Here is a 26,860-nt window from a genome sequence, read left to right as displayed (position 1 = left end):
AACTGGTGGCTATGCGTGCCTCCTGCAGTCAAGTGCACTACAGACTAAGGCATTTGGTAAAGGCAAAAGGAGGATATATTGAAAATTAAGAGTAGCCTACATTTTGTTTATTTATACTTTTCTTTGTATTTTTCTTCATAGGCCTATGTGTAATTTTTTTCCTGTTTGAATGTAGCCTACTGTTATTTCAATATTTGTCCACACTTGGCTTGATCACACAGTAAAATAAATCTGACTATGCACTTAATTACTTATTTTTATTTATAGTGCATAATCAGGTTGATTTTATAAATCTCATTTTATGTATATTGCAGATTTAAAGTAATTCTTGATGAGGACACAAGTACGTATTGAAAACGTTGGATTTATTTTTATTATGTTATATTTCTTTGTGTAATAAAATATGTCAAACTCATTGAAGTTACTTTGTTTTGTCTGTCTATTTGGAAAGTTTTGTTAAAAACAGCTCATTTCTTTAGTCAAAAGCGTTTATATTACGCGAGAGCAAATGTGGGAGAAAATTAGTTTCCGAAATGAGGAGGTAAGAGAAAATAGTTACTTGATTATGAAAGAAAGATAAAGTTGTGGAAGCCCTGTGACTTAGTTAACAATATTTACCTGATCATCTTGAATGGTTTTTATTCCTAATCCTGTCCTGTAGGAACTAAACAGCAAACAGGTTAGGTTAACAATACAGTCGCCTACTTCAGTAACCACAAGCACCTGAAAAATGTGATTGTGGATATGCTTATCTTTTTGAAATACTGTAGTATTTCAATGTGTCAATGAAATGGATAGTTTGCTTGATGATGTTAACAACACAGAAGGTGAAGAAAACCTAGAAAATCTGACTGGCACTTCCCAAGAATTGAATAATCAAATTTTGAGCGGGTAAGGGTATCTTTATGTATATTTGAGGAAAATGTAGTTACTGTAATATAATACATAATTATAGTGGACAGCGGCGCAATTAGACAATATCAAAGGGGGTCGGCAACGAGAGAAAACTAACAATTATTTGTAGAAGTGGATATATCACAGTTAGATTGTTAGAATATTAGCCTAGTGTAAATTGACAGCGCAATGATCCAATTCTGTGATGTGCGAAGCGACCTTTTCTCTTTGTCTGCGCTTACTACTCACTCTCAAAAAAAGTTTCCCGCGCTTTCGAAAGTACGGTAGGCAGCAAATTGATTGCTCTCCAGGCCCACATTTTAAAAAGTAGTCCACACAAGCTTAGTGCCTGGATACACGTCAAGTTTGACAAGGTTGTAAAAAAAAATTAACTGCCGTCTTTTTGATAGCAAAATTACAAAATTGGTTTAAGAATGTGTGAAGTTGCGACCATACGAAGATTACAATTCAGACTAGCCTAAAGCCAGCTGCAGTTTCGTTTTGTGGGTTAATAAGGTTGCATCCTAAGTTAGCCAATTTACCAAATTTTAGACACCAAATTCAAGGAAAAGAAATCCTTTTAGTTTCTCCACCCTCATTCTCATAATCCCAATCAAGACAAAGGATTACGTATTCTAGCCTGGCCTTGATTGCCTTATCTGTACCAGGACGAAATCATTCATGTAAAGTGATCGATGCAAATTCAAGAAGACAATTCTAATGTTTACAATCTCTAATATTATTTCTAATGTTTACTGTATGTTTCGTCTATTTGTTATAATACTTTAATGTTTGTTTGTGTAATTTATAGGCCTATCTAAATTGTTTTTTTAAAGCTGAGCCGGCTTCCCGCACTTCAAGTTTTATCGGTGCAACCTAGCTCGTACCCTGAACAGTTTGTTCCCTCAGTTCGTACCCTGAAAAGATCAAGAGAAAAAATTAAAAAAAGCCTAACTTGCTGATTGCAGTTTAATAGCACAAAGCCGAAGTCGCTGATCGGAGTTTCCGCAAACAACTCGAGGGTTAGGGTTAGCGGAAACTGCGGAAAAATATTTGCGGAAACTGCGATCAGTTAGGGTTAGAGCATAGATTACTCGATGGTTAGAGTTAGGTAAGCGGAAACTGCGGTTAGCGGAAACTACGGGAAAATGTTTGCGGAAACTGTGATCAGTTAGGGTTAGAGCATAGGTTACTCTATGATTAGAGTTAGGGTAAAGGTTAGCGGAAACTGCGATCAGCGAGGGTTATGGTTAGAGCCTGGGTTTTTTTTTTTTGCCGAGACTTTTCGGTCATTTTTCCGAAATGACTTGAAAAAATTCGATCAATTTTGTTTATTTCGGTCATTTTTGGTCATATTTAGTCAATTGACTATATATTTTTCGGACATTTTGACCGAATTGACTATATTTTTTTCGGACATTTTGCTAAAACTTCGGTCAATGACCGATAAATGACCGAAAAAAAAACCCAGGTTAGAGCATAGATTACTCTACAGGGGTCGATCTTAACTTTTTTTTTCACTAGCCCACCGGACTAGTTGCTCCCCGTTTTCACTAGCCCGCACGATTTTTCACTATTCCGACCAGTTTACTGACTTTTCACTTGTCTGATGACGTATTAACAATAGCGATAACTCATGCTGGCTTCGTGCTGACGACCTGTAGGGTTGCCAACCTGTCTTCACCAAAAAAAGCCAGAACTAGTCACAAAAAAAGCCTAAAAAAAGCCAGCAAAAAATAGCTGAAAAAGCCAAGAAAAAGCCAATTAGTACTCATTAAACATACACATATAAAAAGTGCACAACCAATTAGTGTCCCACCGAACTTTGACTTCAGCGACAACGCAGACGAAAAGACAAGCAACTAGAAAATTTTCTAGTTTCGCCTTCAAAACGAAATTCGGTCGGACACTACAACCAAATATAAGGTAGAAATTACTGCTCGAATTGACGCAGACCGATTTTTTTTCCTAAAAAAAATCGCGAAAGATAAAATTAAGCCAAAAAAGCCAAAATTATGTTGGCTTTTTATTAATTTGACAAAAAATCGAGGAAACATGAAAAAAAGCCAGATAAAGCCTAATTTTTCTGGCTTTTTTATTTAAAAAAAATAAGTCAAGTGAGTTGAAAAACAGCCAGATTCTCAAAATCTGGCTTCAAAAAAGCCAAATTGGCAACTCTGAACCGACCTGGCGTGCGAAAATGCGAGAAAAAAGTAGTCACGTGCTCTCGCCTCTGGCAAGCAAATTTCTGCAGTATTTCAGAGTGAGAGTGACGTCGCCAATCGCCATTTTGTAAACCAAAACTTTTCACCGGCGAATATTTTCACTAGCCAATCGGATTAGTACTGCAACATTTCTACTAGTCCGCGCAAATTTTCACTAGCCATTGACTAGCGGACTACCGCTAAGATCGAACCCTGCTCTAAGGTTAGGGTGGGTCTGCTACTATTCGGTGAGTCCGATTCGGTGAGTCTGATTCGGTGAGTTCCTAACCTCTAACCCCAACCCCCTAACCCTAAAACGGCAATGATAATTAGGCTGCGGTACCCAATAATTAAAAAAAAAATTGAAAAAATCCCCCGTTAAGGGATCGGACTCACCGAAACGGGCCATTCCCGGTTAGGGTAAGGGTTAGCGAAAACTACGGAAACATGTTTGCAAAAACTGCGATCAGCGAGGGTTAGGGCTAGAGATGTACCGATATATCGGTGATATCAGCCATTTTTTTAGTATCGGTATGGGCAAAATTTGGCCGATACTGTGGCCGATACTAAACATGTAAAAAAAGGCGTTTGCTGCGGATTTTCTGCAGAAGCAAAGTTATAGATTTTTTTAAAGTAGTATAGTCAAACAGGCAAATGCGCGGAGGTTTTTTAAAAACTTTATTCTACATCATTTAATAAGCGGAAAATTTGTCTTATTTTTGTTCAGTTATGTTCGTCTAGTACTGCTCTATGATCGTGCAAAAAATCACAAACTTACGACTTGTGGTTTCGCGTCACGGTAATTAACGCTATTACTAGCGCATTCACGCAATAAAGATGAATGCGCGTCGCGTGTTGGCCTAACGCGCTCGTGCATTTGCTAATACGCGGTCCATGATTAACTAGTGAATTACGTCTTTGAACAACAGCAAATAAATCTGCCAATTATTGCCACACTCGCCCAGTTTGCAAAAAGTCGTTTTAACGTTGATTCAACGTCGTTAGACGTTAAATCAACGTTAAAGCATCAACTTTGATGGCTGGGATCGTTTTAACTCTAGATCTGACAATTCATTTCCTAGTTTTGTAAAAAAAAACACGTTTCTTTAATACAGAACTTTTATCACCGTTACCTCATTGTTGATTGGATTATTTCGTTTATTCGATTATGTCAACCTGGGAAAGATATTGTTTACGCTACGAAATGTTGTGATGCAACAATACAATGAAAAGAGTCGGAACATAGCCCTAATACAATAAAAACAAAAATGTGCATTGAACAAAGAGACGATCGGTGGTAAAAGAAAGTAGAAATGCAGCTGTGAAGGTTTTAGTTCCATTGTTCTCTATAAATAGAGGAGATTAAATAAACGAACTAATTTTTGAAGTTTTTAACAAAGCGTTGGTACGCTACAGTCCTGTCCTCTTTTTCTACGGTTTCAAACAGTTCTTTAATTTCCTGAAAGTTCTTGAGTTGCCATCGACCACCGCGAAGGGCCTCAATTTGCGCCAAAGCTATTACGTTATCTGCCTTGAAAATATCAATGTCCTTGGGTAAGTGAGAGGGCGTGCTGTCATACACTCCTTCCTCGCCAGTATGCTCCTTCAAGCAGCAATCTATTTCAAGACTTTCTATTGGACCATCCTCCTCAGTTAGAAACCGACGCAATGCACGTCCAATGTAGAGCAAGTTCTTCTTCTTTGAGGGATATATACATGCATACCATCGGCTTCTGACTGATGCTTCATCGTTCGGTGGAGACATAGTTTGCCAAAACAATTTCAAATTATGTTCCCAACTAGAAGCTTGCGAAAATAGGGAACACTTGACTCGCTTTTCTTTCTCAACAACACCCCTTTTCTTTTTTGAAATCCTCTCCTCCTTTTCTTGAATTGCCTTTAAAAAGTCGTCACTAGTTATCACCCGTCCTTTCAAGTCCACCTTTCGCCGTTTCTGTGGGGGCCGTGACGTTGGCTCCTTTATTTTGGTTAGCAACAGCTCCTCAAAGCTAGCTGTTGCACTATCTTGCGGTTGTGCAAGTGCAATAGGCCGTGGAATCCACGCCGCTACCCACTCCATTCCATCACTAGGTGGAAGGTCAGGTTTTTTTCCAATAGCCAAACAGACATTGCAATCACACACTCCCTCTGCTGTGATCGCTGTAGCTGTGCTACTGGAAGCAGGAAGTGTTGCAGTAGCAGGCTTACCTTTCTGGGGCGTATTTAAAGCTGTGGCAAGCAAATCTTCATCTTCTATAGACTTTCCCTCTGTCACCCACTTTTCGTATCTTTTCACCAGCCGTCTATCTAAACGCTCTCCTGGATATTTCGACTCATCTACTGGATATAATCCAGTAGTTTCAAAGCCCCTCTTGACGTTTTTTTCATTAAGGCAGTCTCGCCAAATTCTGCAGAGTTCATCCACAAAAAAAGACTTTCCAAGTGCCTGCTTGGCTCCATAGGCAGTACACCATTTATTAAGAACCTCTTCCCACTTTCGTTTTAATGGACCAAAACAAGTTACATCTAGTGGCTGTAATACATCAGTGACATGAGGTGGAAATTTGATTAAAATAATGTTGTTGTCCATAGCTGTTTTTATGACTCTGGCTGACACGTGACTGAGATGTCCGTCCATCAATAGCAAAATGGGTCTCACCTTTACTGTCGCAATAAAATGTTGGAACCACTCCAGAAACACGTCACTGTCCATCCACCCATTCTCACTGACAGCGTATGTACTGTAGTGCCACTAAGTTCGTTAGTACCCTTCCACGTACTCTGTAGATTTTTTCCTTGAAAGATGACCAGTGGGGATAACACATCACCTGCAGCATTACAACTAGCTAGAACCGTTGTATTTTGCCGACCTGCTCCACAAGTCACTTTGTAAGCTGTTTTTCCACGTGGACTCACAACTTTGCATCTTGCTGGATCGTGTGGGAAACCAGATTCATCGCAATTCCACACCTGGTGCGGTTGCAGGTTGTAGCCATTCACCACCTCCCGAAGGAGATCGTAGAAACCATAAATAATAAACGGATTACATGTAGCAGATTTTCTTGCGCTACTTATCATATTAGCTCTTTTCATGGACAGATGATTGCGTTTCATAAAATTGCGTAGCCAATCATAACCCGGCTTCCCTGATGTAAACCTGGTTTTGAAGTTGTTGATTTCTAAATATTCTTGAACCACGTCCAGAATGTCGCTCTGCCGTGGGCTAAACCCATGCTGGCACAGAACCTTCACACACTGAGCCAAGGACGCCTCTACTTCCTCATCCAGTTCTGGCCTCCGACCCTTTTTCCGTGCAGGAACGTCATCCATCCTTGCTATCCTGCTCCTTATAGTGCTTTCTGGAATACTGTATTTCTTGGAAACTTTTCGTACGCTACTGGTGCCAAATTTGATTTCTTCAAGAGCTAACTGCATTATGTCTTCAGTCCACAAAGAAGCCATTGTAAAAGAAAAGATAGCTTTAGAATAATGAAATAGAGTAAAGTATTAGAAAGCCTACATTTTTCAAAAAATACGTTATTTATATAAGAATATATAGCGCAGGCTAGGCTAATTAATAGTTATTGTTAAACTATATTTTTTAAGCTCGTTCTGACCTTTAAAAAAAAAAATCACAACCTCACTGTATTTTCTTAAGCTTGTTCTGACCTTTCAAAGAGAAAATCACAACTTCTTTTTAGTAGTTTTGATCATTCAACTTCAGACAGCAAATCCATCACTTTACATTGATTCAACGTCTGCGGACGTTGAATCAATGTAAAAATGACGGATTTTGCTGTCTGGGCTACTGAGCCATGTGATAAATCAAAGCCTTTGGTTGCGTCATAATGAATTACGTAATTCCAACTTATCGAGCGAGGAGCAAGATACGCGCGCCGGTATTTAAAAGAGAATTGCGGAGGAAAAGAGTGGGAAGCAAGATAAAGTTGTTTACCACAAAAATGAGCGTCACCGCGTAATAACTAAATTCTCGAAAACCTTTTCGAATGCACTGATTAATGATTTTATTTGGGAAAGAAAGCCAGAAAGTAGAAATTTTCTCATTCAGGTAAAAGTGAAACCACTCGACGTTGGACTAAAGCGGAAAATAACTCTATCACGTTGCCTTGCAAGGCGGCAGATCAAAGATAGCAAATCCAGTCGTAAAGTTGATTTTGGGTGAAAATTAGGTCGTTGAAATCAAGGCTTGATTACTCCTAACTTTGATGTGATATAGGCTTAATTTTTTTTTGTAGTCAGAGTGTAAAAATGGAGGTTTGATATCGAATTGAATCGCCGGTTTATACTTGTTTTGATACTCTAAATTGATGGACGGCGCATTATCGTAAAAACTGTCCAACCGCGCATTTGCCAGTTTGACTATAACTAACGTCACATTGCAGTAGAAAAATGACAACCCGTTCAAAATTTTGATACCTCACACTCCCATGACTTCATGCACGCACCTTTTGGCATTGTTTGCTTACAGTGATTCTTTTACTCAAACAAAACGTTTTGTTTCAGCAGTTTTGCGTTGTTCGATTCTTAAGTTGTGAAGGAGACTCAATTTTTCCAATATTTATCATTTGTGTTTCTTTTTTACTCTGAGCAGAGGATAAAACCAGGCCAAGACTACCCAGGTGGCGGGAATGTGTATTTTTGCATCGTTTTTGCGTTGCTGGACGTTTGAGGGACTCGTGTGGCTTGGTTGTTTTTTGTGGGCTGGTTCTGTCAGTTTGTGATTTGGTTTCCGTCTTTCGTTGTGGTGGACTCACCAGGCTTGAACAATGATGTGGCAGAATGGGTGGGCTCGGGGTGGGGGCGGTGGGACTGCGAATCCTCACTGAACTAATTGATAAGTGGTCTTGTTGCCCCTGGGATGGCGGCCTCATTGTGGGGGGGGTGTCCTTCCCTGCTGTTGGCACGGGGCTGGGCGCTCACTGGTGCGGCGGGCTGTTGCGATTCGCTGGCCATAACGGTGTAGCTTCCACGCTAGCCATTTAGACCATCCACTCAACTATATGTTTTTCGGCAGACGTTTTGTAGCAAGAATTGACATCAACAAGAATTGAAATAGCTAGTGCGGAAGTTGCACCGTTGTGGTTGGCCGGTTGCGTCAGCTCGCTGTGCTGGTGAGTGCTAAGCCTTGTGCTCGTGGCCGGGGGGGGGGGGGGGACGCTCCTTTTTTTGCAATGAGGTTGTCATCTTGGGCGCAACGGGACTATTTTGATTGGTTTAGTGAGGATTCGTGGTCCCATTGCTTTCTTTTTGGGCCTACTTATTCTGCCGTGTCATTGTTTGGGCTTGGTGAGTTTGTTGCGGCTAAGGGTGGAAGTTGAATCGCCGACTGGTGGAGCCGGCTTGCTGGGGGCAGCCGGGTTGCACTGGTTTTTTGAGCGTTTGGCGGAGTGGGAGCGATGCAGAATTGTGCATTTTTGCTACAGTCTGAGTAGTCTTGGCCTGGCAAAAAAATCTTTTCAACCAAACGACAAGCGCCCTTAGGTTGCACATTACTTGTCGAATAGTTTTTGTACGACTACACAAATCACTTGGTTTACATTTTACATCTTATTATCAATTATGATAGCCTATTTGGAGAGTTTGCGCAAACACTTTATTAATTTTTCAGAAACCCCAATTGTGATGTAATGTTTCTTCCCTTATACCCCAATCCTCAATTACGGTTGCCTTTCATTACTAAAACCTACTATTATGACACAACAATGCGGTTGAGATTGGATTCTTGAATCTTTAATAAATTGTGCCAATTGAAAGCTTTTTTTAATAGTTTTATGCAAATAAGGTAAAACTTAGCATTTGATATAATTCCTTGCAAATACCAAAATTGCTTCTTCTTGTAACACCAAAGTATCGGCCAAAATATCAGTATCGGTATCGGCCTAAAAAAGTGATATCGGTATCGGCCAAAATATTGGTATCGGTACATCTCTAGAGGGCATAGATTAGTCTATGGTTAGGGTTAAAGGAAAGTGCAGAAAAATATTTGCGGAAACTGCGATCAGCAAAGGTTAGCGTTAGGGTTAGGGTTAGCGGAAACTGCAATCAGCGACTTCGGCTTTGTGCTATCTTTCTCTCGATCTTTTCAGGGGGAAAATTTTAAAATGTTTGCGGAAGCTGCGATCAGCGACTTCCGCTTTTTGTGCAAAGATTAAGCCCGAACCATCTTTACACCCTCCAAACTTCAATAATTTCACATTTGTTTGGTGTCAGTCTCATGGGGGTTAATTACCAACTAGTATAGATTAATGATACGCGAAATGGTAGTTTTGTGACTATTGGTTTGGGAGATAGTGGACATCAAAAATTGATAATTTTTTTTCAATACAAAAAATTTCAATTTTTGAAAGGTTTTATATTTAAAACTAATTTGAAATTAGCAATTTTGGTGGTAGATATGAAAAGTAGGGCTGCTTCTTACTCAGAATACCAAGTTTCAGCTTTGTAAATGATTTAGATTAAAAGTTATGAAGACCCAAACATGGAGGAAAATGTACATGCGAAAGCATTTTGAGGGACCTTGGTGACTTTGAAGAGCTGTAATTTCTAAACGTCTTGAGATAATGAGCTGAATTTTTTTTGTGTTCATTATACATCAATATGAAACTTTAGTGAGAATTTCAAGAAAATCTAAGAGGATCGAGCTTGCACAGTGCACACCCTGTTGAGTTGACATGGAATGACCCATTTGTGTATTATATGCAGCTTTCAAAGTCGGTAGCAACCTTAAAAATGCTTTCAATTGCCCTAAAAATTTGACAGGATTATTTTTTCAGGTATTGACACGATACAAGGGGGTGCCCCATTGAATTAAAAAAAATTTCAATTTATGAATCACCCTAATGACCGTGTTTGCCGAATGACGCATTACATTTTTGCTCTCATCAACAGCCGGTCATGCCACTGCTTTGAGATTTCAGATTTTTATCCAAATGAACGATTGATATATTTAAGAAGTATGCACTTAACCGATTTTGTCTCAAAATGATAGCTGTAAAATTTGTGTGAGCTAGTTTCTCAAATGTTTCAGCTAGTTTCTCAAAAGTTTCTCAAATGTTTTAGATTTGACCATATTTTTGCTGAGATAGTGTATGATTTTTTAGCATTTTATTTAAAAAAATATTTTCTTACAGGCTTGAAAAGGGCTTTATGACTAACCGAAAACGTTAGCTTATTGTTTTATGTTTTTATAATGTTAAATGTAGTATTGTTGCTGAGTTATGTCTTTTTATGCTTTAAAAAAGTTTGGTAAAAAAGTAGTAATATTATTAACATTATTAATAATGTTTAATTCGTTAAGATTAAAGTTATTGTTAAAGTTGAAATAGGTAAACAAAAATCGTGTAGGCCTATAAAAGAATAAAACCAGTTTTGAGCTTTAATGCGCAACTGTGTGTTGTTGACCATGTGCAGTGTGCACACTGCACAGTGCACAGTCTTTGCATAATTTATTTTATATCGGTAATCGTTTTAATTTTGATCTTTGGTGGCAGCTGCACAAGTTCTACAAAGAAACTAAAACCTTTCCAATCCAAATCAAAGAAACCGGATAACAATCCAGCAGAGAGACATTTACAATGGCAAATAGCAAAATCTACAATTCGAGAACGGAATGCTATCATGTTCAACAACGTGCTGTTGAGTGATGTCCGCTTTGCAGTGGGAACAGATAGTATGTTCATTGTTCAGTCAAATTCTGTATCTATATTAGTAGTTAAATAACCTAGTTAACAAACGTAAACCTTTTATTGAAGTTTAAGCAAACAGTAACAATCTTATGCTTGTATTTTATCAATTTCTTGATATTGTTTTTACCATGTAGCCTATCAGACAGTATTTTTAGATGACTGAGTAGTGAGTATATACACTTTGTTAGTAACAACAAGCGTATCGGGATCAAGACATTCTGGCACGGCCTGCGTTTTTCGAATACAATTGACCGTGTCCAACTGTCCAACCTTCGCAGACACTGCGAGACTGTCAATTTTATTACATCCATCGACAGGGTTCGATCTTAGCGGTAGTCCGCTAGCCAATGGCTAGTGAAAATTTGAGTGGACTAGTAGAAATGTTGCAGTACTAATCCGATTGGCTAGTGAAAATATTCGCCGGTGAAAAGTTTTGGTTTACAAAATAGCGATTGGCGACGTCACTCTCACTCTGAAATACTGCAGAAATTTGCTTGCCAGCAGTGAGCACGTGACTACTTTTTCTCGCGTTTTTGCTAGACACGGCACGTGGTAGGATAGTAGTGAGCACGCCAGAGTTGCCAATTTGGCTTTTTTGAAGCCAGATTTTGAGAATCTGGCTGTTTTTCAACTCGCTTGGCTTAATTTTTTTTTAAATAAAATAAGCCAGAAAAATTAGGCTATTCCTGGCTTTTTCATGTTTCATATATTTTTTGTTAAATTAATAAAAAGCCAACATAATTTTGGCTTTTTTTGGCTTAATTTTATCTTTCAAGATTTTTTTAGGAAAAAAATTCGGTCTGCGTCAATTCGAACAGTAATTTCTACCTTATATTTGGTTGTAGTGTCCGACTAAATTTCGTTTCGAAGCCGAACCTAGAAAATTTTCTAGTTGCTTGTCTTTTCATTAACTATGTTTCTGCGTTGTCGCTGAAGTCAAAGTTGGTGGGACACTATTTGGTTGTGCACTTTTTATATATGTGTATGTTTAATGATACTAATTGGCTTTTTCTTGACTTTTTCAGCTGTTTTTTGCTGGCTTTTTTTGGTGAAGACAGGCTGGCAACCCTGCAGGTCGCCAGCACGGAGCCAGCATCCCAGCAAGCAGCAGTTAGCGAAATTAACGTTTTTTTGTTGATATATCATGATCAAATGCTGATTCAACGTTACTACAAAGTGTCTAACGCTGAGTGTTAGCTGGGTAGTTATCACTATTGTTGATACGTCATCAGACAAGTGAAAAGTCAGTAAAGTGGTCGGACTAGTGAAAAATTGTGCAGGCTAGTGAAAACGGGGAGCAACTAGTCCAGTGGGCTAGTGAAAAGAAAAGTTAAGATCGACCCCTGATCGAGCATATTATTTTGCCTAAGTGTGCAGATGTTTCTGATTACCTGTGTCGAATTATCTCATTTTTTTCACTTGATACTTATTATGACTCAATTTTAAGTTATCCAGTATATATTTGTCGCAACAAAGTACAAGCAAAAAGTAAGCAAATATCCTAAGTTACAACTGAAATATGAGGATCTTACATGAATTGTGATGTGACAAAATTACTTGGCTGCACTGTAATAATGACATTAAAAAACTTTGTAGATTAGTGTTGAAATGGAATTTTTTTGGTAGATACGGTATTTGTTATTTTGATCAGCACTATCCATTATATTTGCAACAGTTTCATAGCAGTCTTCAGCATATCGCATTACAGCTTATTTATACTGTAAATTTACACTAATTTCAGTAACTTTATCATAGCTTAAAATCTTTTCATGGCACGAAAAATAATGTTTAAATTATACTGTAGTATATATATTATACTACTTAAAACATGCTTACAATATTCCAAGTTGTTGTTGTCTGCTGTAACTATTTGAAGCAAAACATTTCAAAAGAAATTGCCATTCAATAAAAAATTATATTGTTATTGTGTAGACATGTGAGCCGTTTTTTTTTTTGGTCGTTTTAAAAAAACAATCCTTATTTTGCACTAACAATCCGTCTAAAATTTAAATGTTGAAGCAAAATTTGTACAATTTACCTCCTTAAAATATTTCTCCTGAAATAATCAAGACATGTATTAAGTTACCAAAATAAAACTTTGCCACTAAACCTTTCATTAAAATCCAAGCATCTAAGCTCCCGGCTTCCACAATCCAAGATTTCTCCACTCCAGAAAGATAATACCTGACAAATCAAGACGCTTGTTAGATAAGGACCAAAAGTGCTATAAAAGGTGATCAACCAGTAATGCATGATGTACTGGAGTAGGCTAAGCACCATACACCCACTCAACTGAATTTCATGAATCTATTTTGTAAACTACTTTAACAAAAAGTGTGAATCTGTCGTGTGGTCAAATACTTTTATGATAAAATTTCAGAAATAAAATTACTTCAAATCCGGATCAGAAATATCCAGAAATTATCGGATCCGGATCTCAATAAGCACAAACAAAATTCAATTGCATCAAGATCTTAAAAATCTTGGATCCCTACACTTCTGGCGCAGTGTAATAAAATAATCAAAAAAAATAGAGATACCACACTAATATGCAAAAAGAATGAGAAACGCAATATAGCCTGACGTAAGGGGCTAAGGGCACAACTGCACGCGTCGCGGCCCTAAATTGGCAACTTCAAGTTTATTATTAAATTTAAATTAAAAGAACTTGTATTAACGAATTTCCAGTGGTACTCTACTTTTTTTCGATAAGTTAACTTGTATCAGTCGACAAGATTGAAAATTCACCAAAGAACATCATAATGCTTCAGTTTATATAGTAGGCCTACTCGTCATAAAAGGCTATATAAGCAATGAAAGAAATTACAGGAATGAAATAAACAAATTAATAAAAGAAATTAAGACAAGTAACAAAGGGGGTTGACTGTTAACAACATGATTACCACTGATCTGAACAGTCCTCATGATTGGTAGCACTTGAAATCGGGTGGTTCATTGGTATCATTTCTTTTGCTGATCATGCAACCACACTTCTGAATTACAAAACTTAGTTAAAACTGCAGCAAACTAATATATATATAATAAGTTATTCAGTGCAATAAATGGTAGGTAAAGGTGAGTCCCGTACTTTATCCAATCATTGGGAGATGAGAAGATAAGGTTCTCATTATACTAAGCCTTTGGCACCAGCAACATTTGGGTGACCAGTTCCTTTCTCTCGGTCGCTTTTTGTTCAGCAACTACACCCACCCAATTTATTGCACCCTGGGTAAAAGTGAGCGGTGATTTTCAACAACCAGCTTAAGGCTTAAGCCCGGAGTCGAACCAGGATTGCATAATTGGAAAGCGAGCCTTTATTCGCTGCGCCATCGCATAAGTGCTATAATTCAACACTTTCTTTTGCAGTTCTTTATTATGAATAATGAAAATAGTTGTTATATAATTATACTTAAAAAAATGCATAAAACGATTGGAAATACTGTAGTATAAAAAAAAAACAGATAAGAAACAAAAAAACATAAAAATAATATGATCAAACGTTTTTAACCGTCTCTAATATTGTGACATCGTAGGTTAGCTTTCTCGTTTGTTCAAAGTGAGCATAGGTCACCATGGTTCACAGCTTGTATTTTCTTTGTTCAAATACATCACTTGTGCATCACAATTCACAACAAGTGTTTACTTAAAAAATTGTGATGGGAATTCAATTTTGGTAAAAATATATCCACGAGACAAAGTATGGATAGATGAAATGGAATTCGAGCCAATTAGTCTCACTCTCGTGGTGAGATATCCCTGCGACAGGTCTGCCAGAATGACGAGTACTCACTATTTAACCAATACCATATCTTTGGCTGAATCATCAACCGTTTCATGACACTACCAGTGGCACAGCTTTCTTTTTAATTTTGCCGATATTTTAGAATTAGCCAAAACGATACCGGCACATAAGTACGTGCTAGCTATCGGAAGCTCTGTGTTCTTTGCGATGTTTAATGGGGACTTGGCTGAAAACACGGAAGAAATTCAAATTCCTGATGTAGAACCTGCAGCGTTTCTGACTTTATTAAAGTAAGTTTGATTATGACACATGTACGACTATACGTTACTGATAAAGATTTTAATGTCAAAATAATTGTGCATTCCAACCCCTGTTGTTTTTTTTTGCGGAGACTTTTCGGTCATTTGTCCGAAATGACTTGAAATAATTCTGTCATTTTGTATTTATTTCGGTCATTTTTGGTCATATATAGTCAATTGACTATATATTTTTTCGGACATTTCGACCGAACTGACTATATTTTTTTCGGACGTTTTGCTAAAATGACCGATAAATGACCGAAAAAAAAACCCAGAATTTCCAACTAACCTGTTATTTGTACTACCTTGCTGATGGTTAACTCGTGTTTTTAGTAATAAACTTTTTCTATCTAATACAATTATTGTAGACCGTAAACTTGCAATGAAGAATGGCTGAACTTAGGCTTGGTTGCTGGATGATGTGAAATTGCAAAGACATATCTGGACTAGGCTGTACCAAATTTTGGTAACTTTGTCGGATTACTTAGCAAGTTTCCCAAAAGTTGTGGCTTAGGTACCTAATCAAAATGTCATATTTATTTTTTGAAAAAAATATGGTCTTACGCCTCCTTAATGCTTGTTTCCATGACGACAGGCCCAAAATTGACGAAACAGCTATAACTACGGAACCACTAGAGGTAGAACCAAATTTTTTTTTTTTGAAGATGCAGAACACCCAAGTTCCTATCTGTTGTCAATACATTTTGTAGACCTATGTGCACCACTTTTCCCAAAATTTACAAAAAACTATTTAGCCTATTTATCAGCAACAACTGCAAACACAAAGGCTCAATGAAAATGAATTAGTATAAAAGCTAACATCCTATTTAAGCAAATCAACAAAGGTTAAATAGTTTCACACATCAGTTAGCAAATAACACTTCTCTAAACTTGCACATTTCAGCATGTCTACCTTGAATAAAACATAAAATACTGTACAAATAGTCAGCAACAACTAAACAACAATCGATTGGCAATATTAAGCTAAAATCTCACATTGCAACCAAAAACGTTTAGCTTTGTACAATTGATCTCCTTTTTTAAAAAAAATAAATATGGCATTTTGATTAGGTACCTAAGCCACAACTTTTGGGAAACTTGCTAAGTAATCTGACAAAGTTACCAAAATTTGGTACAGCCTAACGTTCAAAAGGATGTGGGTTTTACACCACTCCAGAACACAAGGCTGTGTCTCGGCAAAGACAGTTAATGGCACACATGTCAAAATAAGGAAGCAGCTGATTCGAAGACTTATAATATATCACTTCGCTGCTTCCTGTGTCTGTTTCTCATCTGTGATCGTACTGTGCTCTATGTTGTCGCACTGGGTGCAAAATAAACCATCATTATTATTATATCAAGTTGCTGACCCTTGAAATGTTGAAATTAAATGTTAATAGGTTGTAACGTTCAGAAGCCTATATCTAATGTCCCAACTTGACAATGTTGAAAAATATTCTTGTTTAAACTCAATCAGACTCTACATATTTGCGAATTACTCGATTCTGTATATGTTACTCACTTGGTAGCTATTGATTGTATACCGAATCACATTTTTGTGTTGTTTCAGATTTTTGTATTGCGACGCTGTTGCGCTGGAGGCGGATACTGTCCTTGCTACCTTGTATGCAGCCAAGAAGTACATAGTTCCAACTTTAGCGCACGAATGCGTCAAATTCCTCCAGACCAGCCTGAGCTACAAAAACGCGTGCGTTTTGCTTTCCCAGAGTTGCTTGTTTCAAGAGGAAGATCTAACCGCGAGGTGTTGGGAAGTGAGTGGAAACGCAATCAGCTAAATAGAAAAAGTTTCTTCAGATCTGTACGTTGTCTTACTGATAACTTCACCTCAATGTTCTCGGTGCACGTTTTTATGACGCCGTCTGAATGACGCAAATCTTATGCCTCGTAGGGGCTCCGAAGGGGGGGGAGAAGTTGGGCAACTTCCTTCCCTGGCATGACATTGTAAAGGAAAAAACGAGTAGGTTTTCGTTTTTTCACTTTTGAGGCGGATCATTTTTACTAAATTTTAATAAAATAAAAATGTAATAATAAAATAAAATAAAAATAGTAAAAATAAAAACCAATTTCAAAATTAACAAAGTTTTGAGTGAAATGCATAGTTCAAGTATTTTTCGATCGTTGTAAATGCTACTTCTGATATTTCTCATCAAGAACAAATCATTTCTATGTTAAATTGCTTCTGGTCATAAAATCTGATGCTGTTAAGCCTACTGGTTTCTGTATCAATGACCGGTTTCTGTTGTTCTAATTTGAAAACTGGTGCTGCTTTGGCAAAGCGTATACAACAGTATTTTTGCTTGATCAACTGAACCTTGACTTCAAAAACTGCGTTGACCAGGCGTATAATAATGGATACAACATATCTAAAAAGATGTCCAATCAAGATTAAAGGAAGTAAACCCGTCCCGCCATAGATGTCAATGCTTAAATCTAGTTGGAGTTCATAGTGTGCAGTGATTGTCCAGATGTCATATCATTTTTGGAGAAATTGATCCACTGTAAGCTTATGTTGTAATGATGTAGTTTTCAATTGTAGCTCAGTCAAATGGAAATTCTAAAGAAAGTTGTCCTATTATTCAAGCAGCCTACTTGAGCAGTTTCTTATCTATGTTTCTCTGCGTTACATGGATTACAGTTCTAAACGACATTCACTCCACAAACCAATTCATACAGCGATAAAGAATTGTTCAATGAACAATTAGTTGATGAAATTATAGGAAGATGTAATCAAAGTTAGAAAAAGCTGGAAAGAGTAGGCTACTCGCAAGCTTAAGTTGTTGTAGGAACTATGAAGTTAAAGAAAAAAAACTTTCCTTCTCTAAGGAGTGAAAGCTCCAACAACTCCGCTTCACCAGCTCAATCATACAAACAAAATTTATTCTGTATTTGCAAAGAATTTTCTGGATTTTGGTAGTGTGCTTAACGGCAATCAAATACTAGATAATATATTTCAAAGTCGCATTCAATGAAGAATCGGGTTGATGCCTCCCAGCTTTGAACTTACAGTCGAATGTTTAAAATTTAAATCGCATGGAAGATAAAACATAGTAATGAAGCATAATCCAAATGCAACTAAAAAAAATTGTAATTTTGTAGTTTTCGTCTATCCTGACTTCAGCTGTAGGGACATTTCGTTATACTGGCATTTGTTCCACAGTCCCGTTTATAAACCAGAGGTAGTTTTCGGCTATAGTGACACTTTTTTGAGGATTCCTTCAGGCATGTTTGCCAGTTTCGCGGATTTTCCGTGGAATTGGGCTAATGGGCTAGTTTTGTTTGGGAGTTGCGGAAATGTTTTAACAGTTGCTTTTTTTCCGTTTCATTCCATTTTGACGGATTTTTTTTCAATTTTGATAATGTTTTTGTGCGAATTTGTCAGATTTTGAGCTTGTTTCATCACTTGTGACAATTGGTCTACATTTCAATAGCAAATGGCCTGGAAATTTTAAAAACGTTTGGCAACCTTGCCTTCGCCCTTTATGTGTCACTTTTGGCGAATTCTACTGATATTTTATCACATAATACGGCAAAATGCACCAGTCTATTTACAATATAGAAGGAAAGCTAATGTTCAGTAAATTAAAATCCGGACCAAGAATAATTTGGGCAGCAAACGTTACAAAATGGTCAAAATTTAAATTATGAAAATGCTGTACAAAGTGCTGATGATCGTGAACAATGGTGCAGTTATCAGACATTGAAACGCATGATAGAGGCTACATTGTGTTGTACTAGAAAAAGTGATACCCCTGTAGTCTGTCCACCGTGATCTCAACAACAGACACAAGAAACAACAAGTCTCGCGTCATTGTGCTTTGTGTCATCACGTCACCGCACTATTCGGTTGTTGTAGCATACAGACCGCGTCATAAAGTCGTGTACTCACTAGGGTGTGTCGTGTGCCCCCAAAAATTTAAAAAATGGTTGAAAACAAAATTATTTGTTTTTGTGGGTGAGGCTTGACTAAAAAAGCAAAATTACAAAATTTTAAAAAATTTGGTCAAGGTTTAGGTGCTCCACATCCCAATTGCCTGTATCCCCTTGTTGGCTTGACAATAGGGTGGATTGAAAAATTTTTTTTTAATTAAAAAAAAGGGGGGTCTAGACCACTGACAAATTGGCTAAAAACAATAACAAAACTGGTTTCAGGGAGTTGTACCACATATTGGCCGTTCTACCCCCCATTTTATGGGGGAATACCCCCAAAATTCTCAAATCGGATGTAACTTTGGAACTGCTGGTGCTAGGAACATGAGTTTGGTATCAAATGATGCAGAATCATAATGTTTTTATCTGCTCTATGAGGATTTTTTGCCTTAATTTCACTAGAAAAAAAGTTATGACAAAAAGCGTATATTTGACAATGTTTTGGACAAAACGGTAGCGCAGGCACAAGGTAATGGGTAAATGCACATGCTGTACTGCATATGTTGATGCAGGTCACAGATGACTTGGATACTTTTGCTTATTGCATTTGCAATAAATATACAGCATGGTATGCATAATATACGGTACACACACATGATGTAGAGAATACAAGGGTTAATCGAGAGCATGTAGGCAGTGGTCTAACGGTCCAGTAGTGTGACTGGAAATACAATATAGTGCTCGTGTCATGTACACACACAGTAGTAAGTAACAACTTTACTGCACGACCTGGGGGTTACTAACTGGACTGTTCAAAGTGTAGGTGCATAAAACAAATACTGTAATTAGTAGACATAATTGGTGATGGGTAGACTGTGATCTGCCATGAAATCATTGTCAAGGAAATACCAGCACACAGATTGATATACTCCATACTGCTGCATGTGCTAGACTACCTGTACTACATTGAGACTTTAGCAACCAGCACAAAAAGGTGAACTTGTCAATCTAGTGGGAATTCCTTCTTGCTGTTGAATTCTTTCATAAGTTGACGAGATCGCACCTTCTGACGAATCAGTCCATCCCTTCTTTCAAAACCTACAGCATATAAGCTTGCTTTAACAGTCACTAGCTTAACGTGACACTCCACTGCTTGGTTGTGGCAAGGATAATCCAGCCGCAGAGGTTCGTCGATGACATTGTCAAGCTGTTGATCTGCTAGCGATCTCATGATAGGTGGCTCAGACTTATGAACTGTGCCAAGCTTCACAAGTTGGTGGTATGATTTTGCTTTAGTATTAAGCTGTGGCAAAAGAAATCTGCATATTGCAGGTGGCACGGCTGGTGAAATTTCCTTTCTCAGCTTTCGATTTTCATCTTCTGCTTTTTGTGAAGAGCCAACATGATTCTTGCTTTGCTTTTCCTGTGCTTGTGCACCTAAGGAATAGATTTGTTGGCCTGCTGCTCTTCTAACTTGGCAGTCTTCATCACCTAGCATTCCAACAATGACATTTTCAGAGTGAGCGAATGATGCATTGCATTCCAAAACCTTCTTGGAAATCTTTTACTTCTTGGTTTGGGAAGATTTCTTTGCAACATGTTGAAGAAGTTTTTTGACCCATCAGATAATGAATTGTGGTGTTTTATTTCAAAACAAGGTGGGAAGCAAACCTTGATGCAGTACTCAGACAAGTTCATGAAACTTTTGGAAGGGTTGATTGCATGAGTGTATTTACGAAGTAGCCTACAAGCAAGTGTAAGCCACCTTGAATGACATAATTTCCCGACTGACAAAAACTGCAAGTCTTCATCAACATTCAACATGCCCAAGCACAATGCAAGCATAATCCTTATATTACACTGGTAAACAAAAAAAGAATTATTTTTTGCTCCATGAACTTTGAAGACTGATTTAGAGTAATTTTGCGGTGCTGAATCCGAATCTAACCTCAGATCACGTCAGGTTTGTGAGATATGATAACAACAAATGGTTACTTTTGTCAAAAGTGGAAGATTTGGCATTGCGTTCACCACCAACATATGCAGTGCTATAACGAATGGTTAGTGTTAGACAGACCAAAACAGCCTAACTAAGGTTACTGTACAAGCATTGCCACAGGCCTACTTAATCCTTTGTGGTTTTATGCAAACCTTTGACGGGGGGGGGGGGGAGGGAGGGTCAGTTATACTTTTAGCCTCCCTTTTAGATTGTTATTACTGCATGGTTAATAATGTTGCTTAGAAAACAAATTGGTATCAAAATTATATTTGGTGTATTTCAGCTACTTATGCACGACATGGCCTGGATTTCTGCATATAGCAAAATATGTATGTGCAATAAACGCAACATCAAATCTTCCACTTTTGACAAAAGTAACAATTTGCTGTCATCATATCACATACTTGACGTGATAGGATAAGTCTGAGGACAGATTCGGATTCAGCACCCCAAAATTACTCTAAAACAGTTTTCAAAGTTTATAGAGCAAAAATCGTGTAGACCAGTGTTATGTTAAAACAAGGTATTTATGGAGTATGGGGGTCGAATTTCCTGTATTTTTAACTGCAATGTGGAGCACCTAAACATTAATATTTTTTGCTGAAATTTCATATTATTGTTGTTTCAGTGAAACCTCACCATTGAAAAAAAATAATACAAAAAATATGAACATTGGGGCACACGACGCACCCTAGTACTCACTGTTCTCAAAGTGTGCTTGTATAGCTTGTGTATAAACTGTTTCGTTAAATTTGAGGGGATCCTGGATAGTGTGTATACCAATGTTCCATGGGCGATGCTACACCTCATCAACAAGCACCAAATCACTAGAATATTTCGGCTTCCGGCTAAGTCTAAAGGGGAGAAGTTGAAATTCTTTTTTTATGCCGCATTTCGCAGGTTATCGACGCCCAGGCAGAGCTTGCATTGGAAGCAGAAGGCTTTCCTGATATTGATCTGAACACACTCAAAGCGATCTTATCGCGCGAAACACTGAACGTGAGGGAAACTGTGGTGTTTTCTGCTGCTCGCCGGTGGGCCGAAGCCGAGTGCATGCGCTTGCGGCTGGAGTCGACGCTAGAGAACAAGCGAAAAGTTTTAGGAAACGCTTTGAACTTAATCCGCATACCGGCCATGACTTTACAGGTATAGTTAAGAAGTTTTTTGTATTTTTTATATATAGTTTTCTTCATTAACTTCTCTTCAAATATTTTTGTCGGTTTGATATTTCTGTTGTAATATTGAATTCTTGCGTTGTGCAATGTGCATACCATCACCTCGTAGGAACAACAGCATGGCTATTCTAATACATGCTAAATATTTAAACTTCCTGCTTAAAGCGATTCGCGGCAAGAAATTTTGTAATTTTTCAAATAAGTTCTATTCACGTAACTTGTAAAGCACCGAACTATTTCATTTCAATGTTGTTCGAATGTGTTATTGGAACTATCACTATTTTAAATCTGGAAGGCTAATTCCTTTCTTTAGTAACATTTGACACTGATTTATCAGAAAATTAACACTGAATTTATGCATGTACCTTCAGGAATTCGCTGATGGCCCGGCTGTATCCGACATCTTAACGCAACAGGAAATAATCGACGTATTCTTCTGGTATTCCGCAACCATCAAACCCCAGCTTAGTTTCATCAATAACCCTCGCAAAGGTCTTGTACCAAACCATTGTCATCGTTTTCAATCGTCCGCGTATCGCAGCAACCAGTGGCGGTACAGAGGCAGATGTGACTCCATAAGGTTCATGGCAGAAAAACGTATTTTTGTAGCTGGTTTTGGTTTATTCGGATCTAGCACCGGGGCAGCTAATTACACCGCTCACATAAAGTTATCTTTAAATGAAGTCATACTTTCAGAGGAATCTTCAACTTTTTTTTCCGACGGTTGCAGCAAAACCTTTCCCGTGTGGTTTCGTCATCCAATTCAGTGCGAGCCCAACTTGTTCTATACAGCCTCCGTGGTATTGGAAGGCAACGAGTTGAGTTATTTTGGCCAAGAGGGACTAGCAGAAGTAGTGTGTGATGGGGTCACAATACAATTTCAGTGTTCTAGTGATAGCACAAACGGTACTGGAGTACAAGGTGGACAAATTCCCGAACTGATATTCTACCACGGGGTGTCTTAACAACCGCTTGATCTGTAAATAATTTCATTGGCTCGACGTGATTTGGCAAAAGAAAGTCGGAAGTTGTGACCAATAAATCATTTCTGTTTAAGGTAACAAGTGCCGTTTCAAAGCGTAGTCCCATAAAACCATGTTTAAAATAATTCATAATTTTTTCTAGCGTTGAAACTAACATCAGAAATTACAAAAAGCCGAATTTGGCTTGATTTCTATCCAGTCAACCCCAATGATATTACAGTAGTGTTGGCTTTGCAATAGACCACTGTGGTATTGAACTCGTTCTGCAAAGCATGACGAGTAGAATACTGCAATTGCAGTAAGCGACATGTCTTGCGCGTTCGATGATAGTTCAGTCAAGCTTTTCCAACCAGCCATTTAGATTTCGGCGGGCTAGTTGGATTTCTGTGCATTACTAATTTCCACCTCTGCAGTCTCCTGTGTTTGTGTGACAACATGGTGTACATTATATTGCATCTTTTTCCATGCTCGTGTTCTCTTACACTCCTTTTTATAGTAGGCCTAGCCTACTGAGCTGTATATATTGTGAGCAACAAATAATTTTGCGTGTAAATACCCTATTATTTTTTCCAACAATGGTTTAGTTTTGAATCTTTATCATCGTACTGACAAAGCCCTGATATTCCCGGTAGTTTCGCATACTTGTGTACTTGTAGTTTCTTAACCTTTTTAGCCCTCGTACACTTTGAACTTTCATGAAATTTTTTCGTATCCCCTGTCTGCAATGGCCGACGAAAGTAAATAAAATCGTAATAATAGGAATTAAACTCAGTGTATGTATCACTTACGTGTTGAATGTACGGTACACGACAAGTGGGCGAGACCAGGTGGGCGACGAGTCAAGTGGGCGACGAGTCAAGTGAGCGACGGCCAAAGTGGGCGACGGTAGCGAAAGTTTAGCCGTTCGGAACGGTGGTGACATATATAACTCAACCCAACACACTTTTTGTGTCAGCATAGTAAATGTCATTCTAGGGTATATTTTGGGTGCTGAATTCAAAAATCACATCAGATTTTTTGTATCACATCAGGATTTTATGATATCTGAATGCTGTTTTGGTAAAAATGGGTAAAATCGACTCCTGATCTATATTGGTAGACTATGGCGTTTCATGGAATTTGAACTCTTTTTTGTCAACAAGGTTTGTGATAAAGTCTAAAAACATCACGATAAAGTCTAAAGTCTACACAAGAGATACAAACATAATATTAATGAAAACATTAAGGTATTTCAAGACCTGTTTTATTTTTTTTATTTTATTGCAGTGTGGTAACTTGAATCCAATTCTTTAAAGTTTATCTGCTAACACTAAACGTTCAACGTCATTTTTTTACAAGAGTAGGCTACATTGTTATTTTTTTCGTGTTAAGAAGTAGGTTTGGTGGCTTTGCAAATCCCCAATACATATTTTAAACCTTTTGGTTTTGCCATCTTTTCCTTTTGTTGGTGCTACAGTTGTGTGTTTGTAATGTCATTCGCTATTATGTTTGCGCCAGCAAAGAAAAATAAAATTGAAGAAATTGAATAGCATAGACACTTAAAAATAGGTTCAAGTCTACAGAAAAAAGGAAATTGACATGCACATTTGGGAAACGTTACTCTGGACAAACTTTTGCTTGCATGATTTTTGTGAATGATGTGAGTGGATTTAGGATTTCCATTGATCTATCGTCTTAGGTTTTCCACACAAGCTTTACATGCAGCATGTGTGGAGCCCATGATTTGTCCTGATCACCCAGGCGAATTTTAAAGTATGTAAGATATGCTTGTTTCACAAAACTTGTTATGGTTTGCCTTTGGTTAGGAACAGTAGCCTATAACTGCCACATATGTAACAAAGAACATCAAGGTCATTTTCACACTTTTTTGAAGATGTCTTTCTGCTACTTATTTACACCACAAACAGAATTAACACCTTGCTAATATGAAAAAATCTGAATATATGAAAATTCAATTAAGAATGAGTTATAGACAAGTTTCACATAAGCTTAAATCTCCACGTTCAGCGAAAAAGATAAAACCGATGTTATATTTTAAAAAGTAGAATGGTACTAAGCATTCAGGCGAAAGTGAATGTAACCCTGCCTGTAAGGGGTGGTTTATGGACAGTTCTCAAAAGGTACATACGTTGGATGGTCTACCATAGACAGATGGTCCACTAGCCAGATGGTCTAGGTGACTCTTTTGACCAGTGGACCATCTAGCTAGGGGGGCTTCTGACTAGTGTACCTTCTGAAGGTAGGTCGGTCACTCCAATGGTCATGGTGTCATGATACATCTCCAAATGTTACAAAATAAAATCATTTCCATAAATATGACAAATTTTCAAACACTATTGGCTCATAAGGTCTTTATAAAACGGTAACAGTAAGAGAAAATTTGGCCAAAAAGCCAATACTATAAGAAAAAACATCATGCAAAAATCTCAAAAACTTGATGCGATGGGTAAAATCTGATGTGATTTTTGAAATCAGCAGCCTCAATATACCTCAAATCACATCTTACATTGCAGACACAAATTTTTTTATCTTTTCTGTTGGCCTGTGATTTATCTAGTTGCTTTGCGGCGTCACGGTTTATCGTGAAACTTCAGAGAAACCCCTCAGAAAAGAGACAAACGAATGGCCAAGGAGTGGTTGAAGTCATCGAAGCTTGTCAGTCGTTATAAAGTCATATTTTCTGTTTTAGATCGTAAAATATTACCTTTAATTTTGACTTTAAAATACAATGATTGATTTGTAGAATGGAGGCAATGAGAGTTCTCACGCTGAGTTTCACGAAGCATTGGAAGCAACATTTTCATTATTTTTTGTAGTCTACTGTAGTAATAGCGCTTTCTGTTTGATGTTAATTTGCATTGTGACCTCATCTTGACGCATTATTTTGCAATTTGCGGTCTCACGGTTTATCATGAAGCTTAAGAGAAACCCCTCAGAAAAGAGACAAACGAATGGCCAAAGAGTGGTTGAAGTTATCGAAGCTTGTCAGTCGTTATAAAGTCATATTTTCTGTTTTAGATCGTAAAATATTACCTTTAATTTTTACTTTAAAATGCAATAATTGATTTGTGGAAGGGAGGCAATGAGATTTCTCACGCTGAGTTTCATGAAGCATTGGAAGTAACACTTGACTCGTCGCCCACCTGGTCTCGCCCAAGTGGGTATCGCCCAGTTTGTCTCGCCTACTTGTCGTGTACCGTTGAACGTATACATTAAAAACAGTCTTGTACGTCCAACAATATTTACAGCGCACCAACCACCAATCAGTCAATTTACTAATGGCTTTTTTGTTGACGACCTGCTTTTCGTCAATGATCATGTTGGAACGAGGTCCTTTCTTTGAGATAGGCACACGCATAACATCTCTTGGATCCAAAAACGATTCCTCGGTTTAGTTTTGATGTTTACAAGAGTTGAGAACCCAGTTTCACACAGGGAGGTTGTCGCAAAAGGCACAAGGATTTCTAAAGCTTTTTTGCTAACTAGGGAAATGAGTTGTGCATACCAGAAGGCATCCAGCTGCATTGAATCAAACTACATTTTGATTTTCTACTACTAGCTTTCATCTCAATAAAATCGTCTTTCATTTGGTCTTTATCATCCATAGAATGTACGCTGAAAATAAATCGGTCTTGCATCCATCTCTGAGAAATATAAACCTCTCCATGATGAAAGTATCCCTGAAAAGACTGCCTAAGCCCCTGCAAGTGTTCCTATGTTTCAGTCACAAAATGTACCGGAAAAGAATCTGTTGAATTGAAAACTTTATCAAGATTTGGAAAATTTACATAGTTTCCACAGGTAATGCGATGTTTCCAGATTAAAAGTTTGTTAGTAAAAACAGATACCTTTTCTCTGGCAGTGATCATGTTTATCCCTGTACCCTGGATGGAGGTGTTTAAGTGGCTGAATATATCTGCCAAGTAGGCCAGAGAACATGAAATTTTCAAAGTGCTTTACTATGCTATGT

At 37.8% G+C, this 26,860-nt stretch overlaps 1 protein-coding gene across 1 annotated transcript; it reads left to right on the top strand.

Moving 5' to 3' along the window:
- The first annotated feature begins 632 nt into the window (after positions 1–632).
- On the top strand, positions 633–26,481 carry LOC145774867 (BTB/POZ domain-containing protein 3-like). The gene is made up of 6 exons (XM_082586198.1): positions 633–891; positions 10,610–10,788; positions 14,689–14,836; positions 16,416–16,617; positions 21,633–21,878; positions 22,279–26,481. The coding sequence occupies exons 1-6, from the start codon at positions 791–793 to the stop codon at positions 22,870–22,872; spliced, it is 1,470 nt and encodes a 489-aa protein (XP_082442324.1). The 5' UTR covers positions 633–790; the 3' UTR covers positions 22,873–26,481.
- The last annotated feature ends 379 nt before the right edge of the window (positions 26,482–26,860 follow it).

Source organism: Aplidium turbinatum, chromosome 7, assembly GCF_918807975.1.
Source record: "Aplidium turbinatum chromosome 7, kaAplTurb1.1, whole genome shotgun sequence".
Taxonomy (NCBI): Eukaryota; Metazoa; Chordata; class Ascidiacea; order Aplousobranchia; family Polyclinidae; genus Aplidium; species Aplidium turbinatum.
This window is presented reverse-complemented; position numbering and strand designations above follow the sequence as displayed.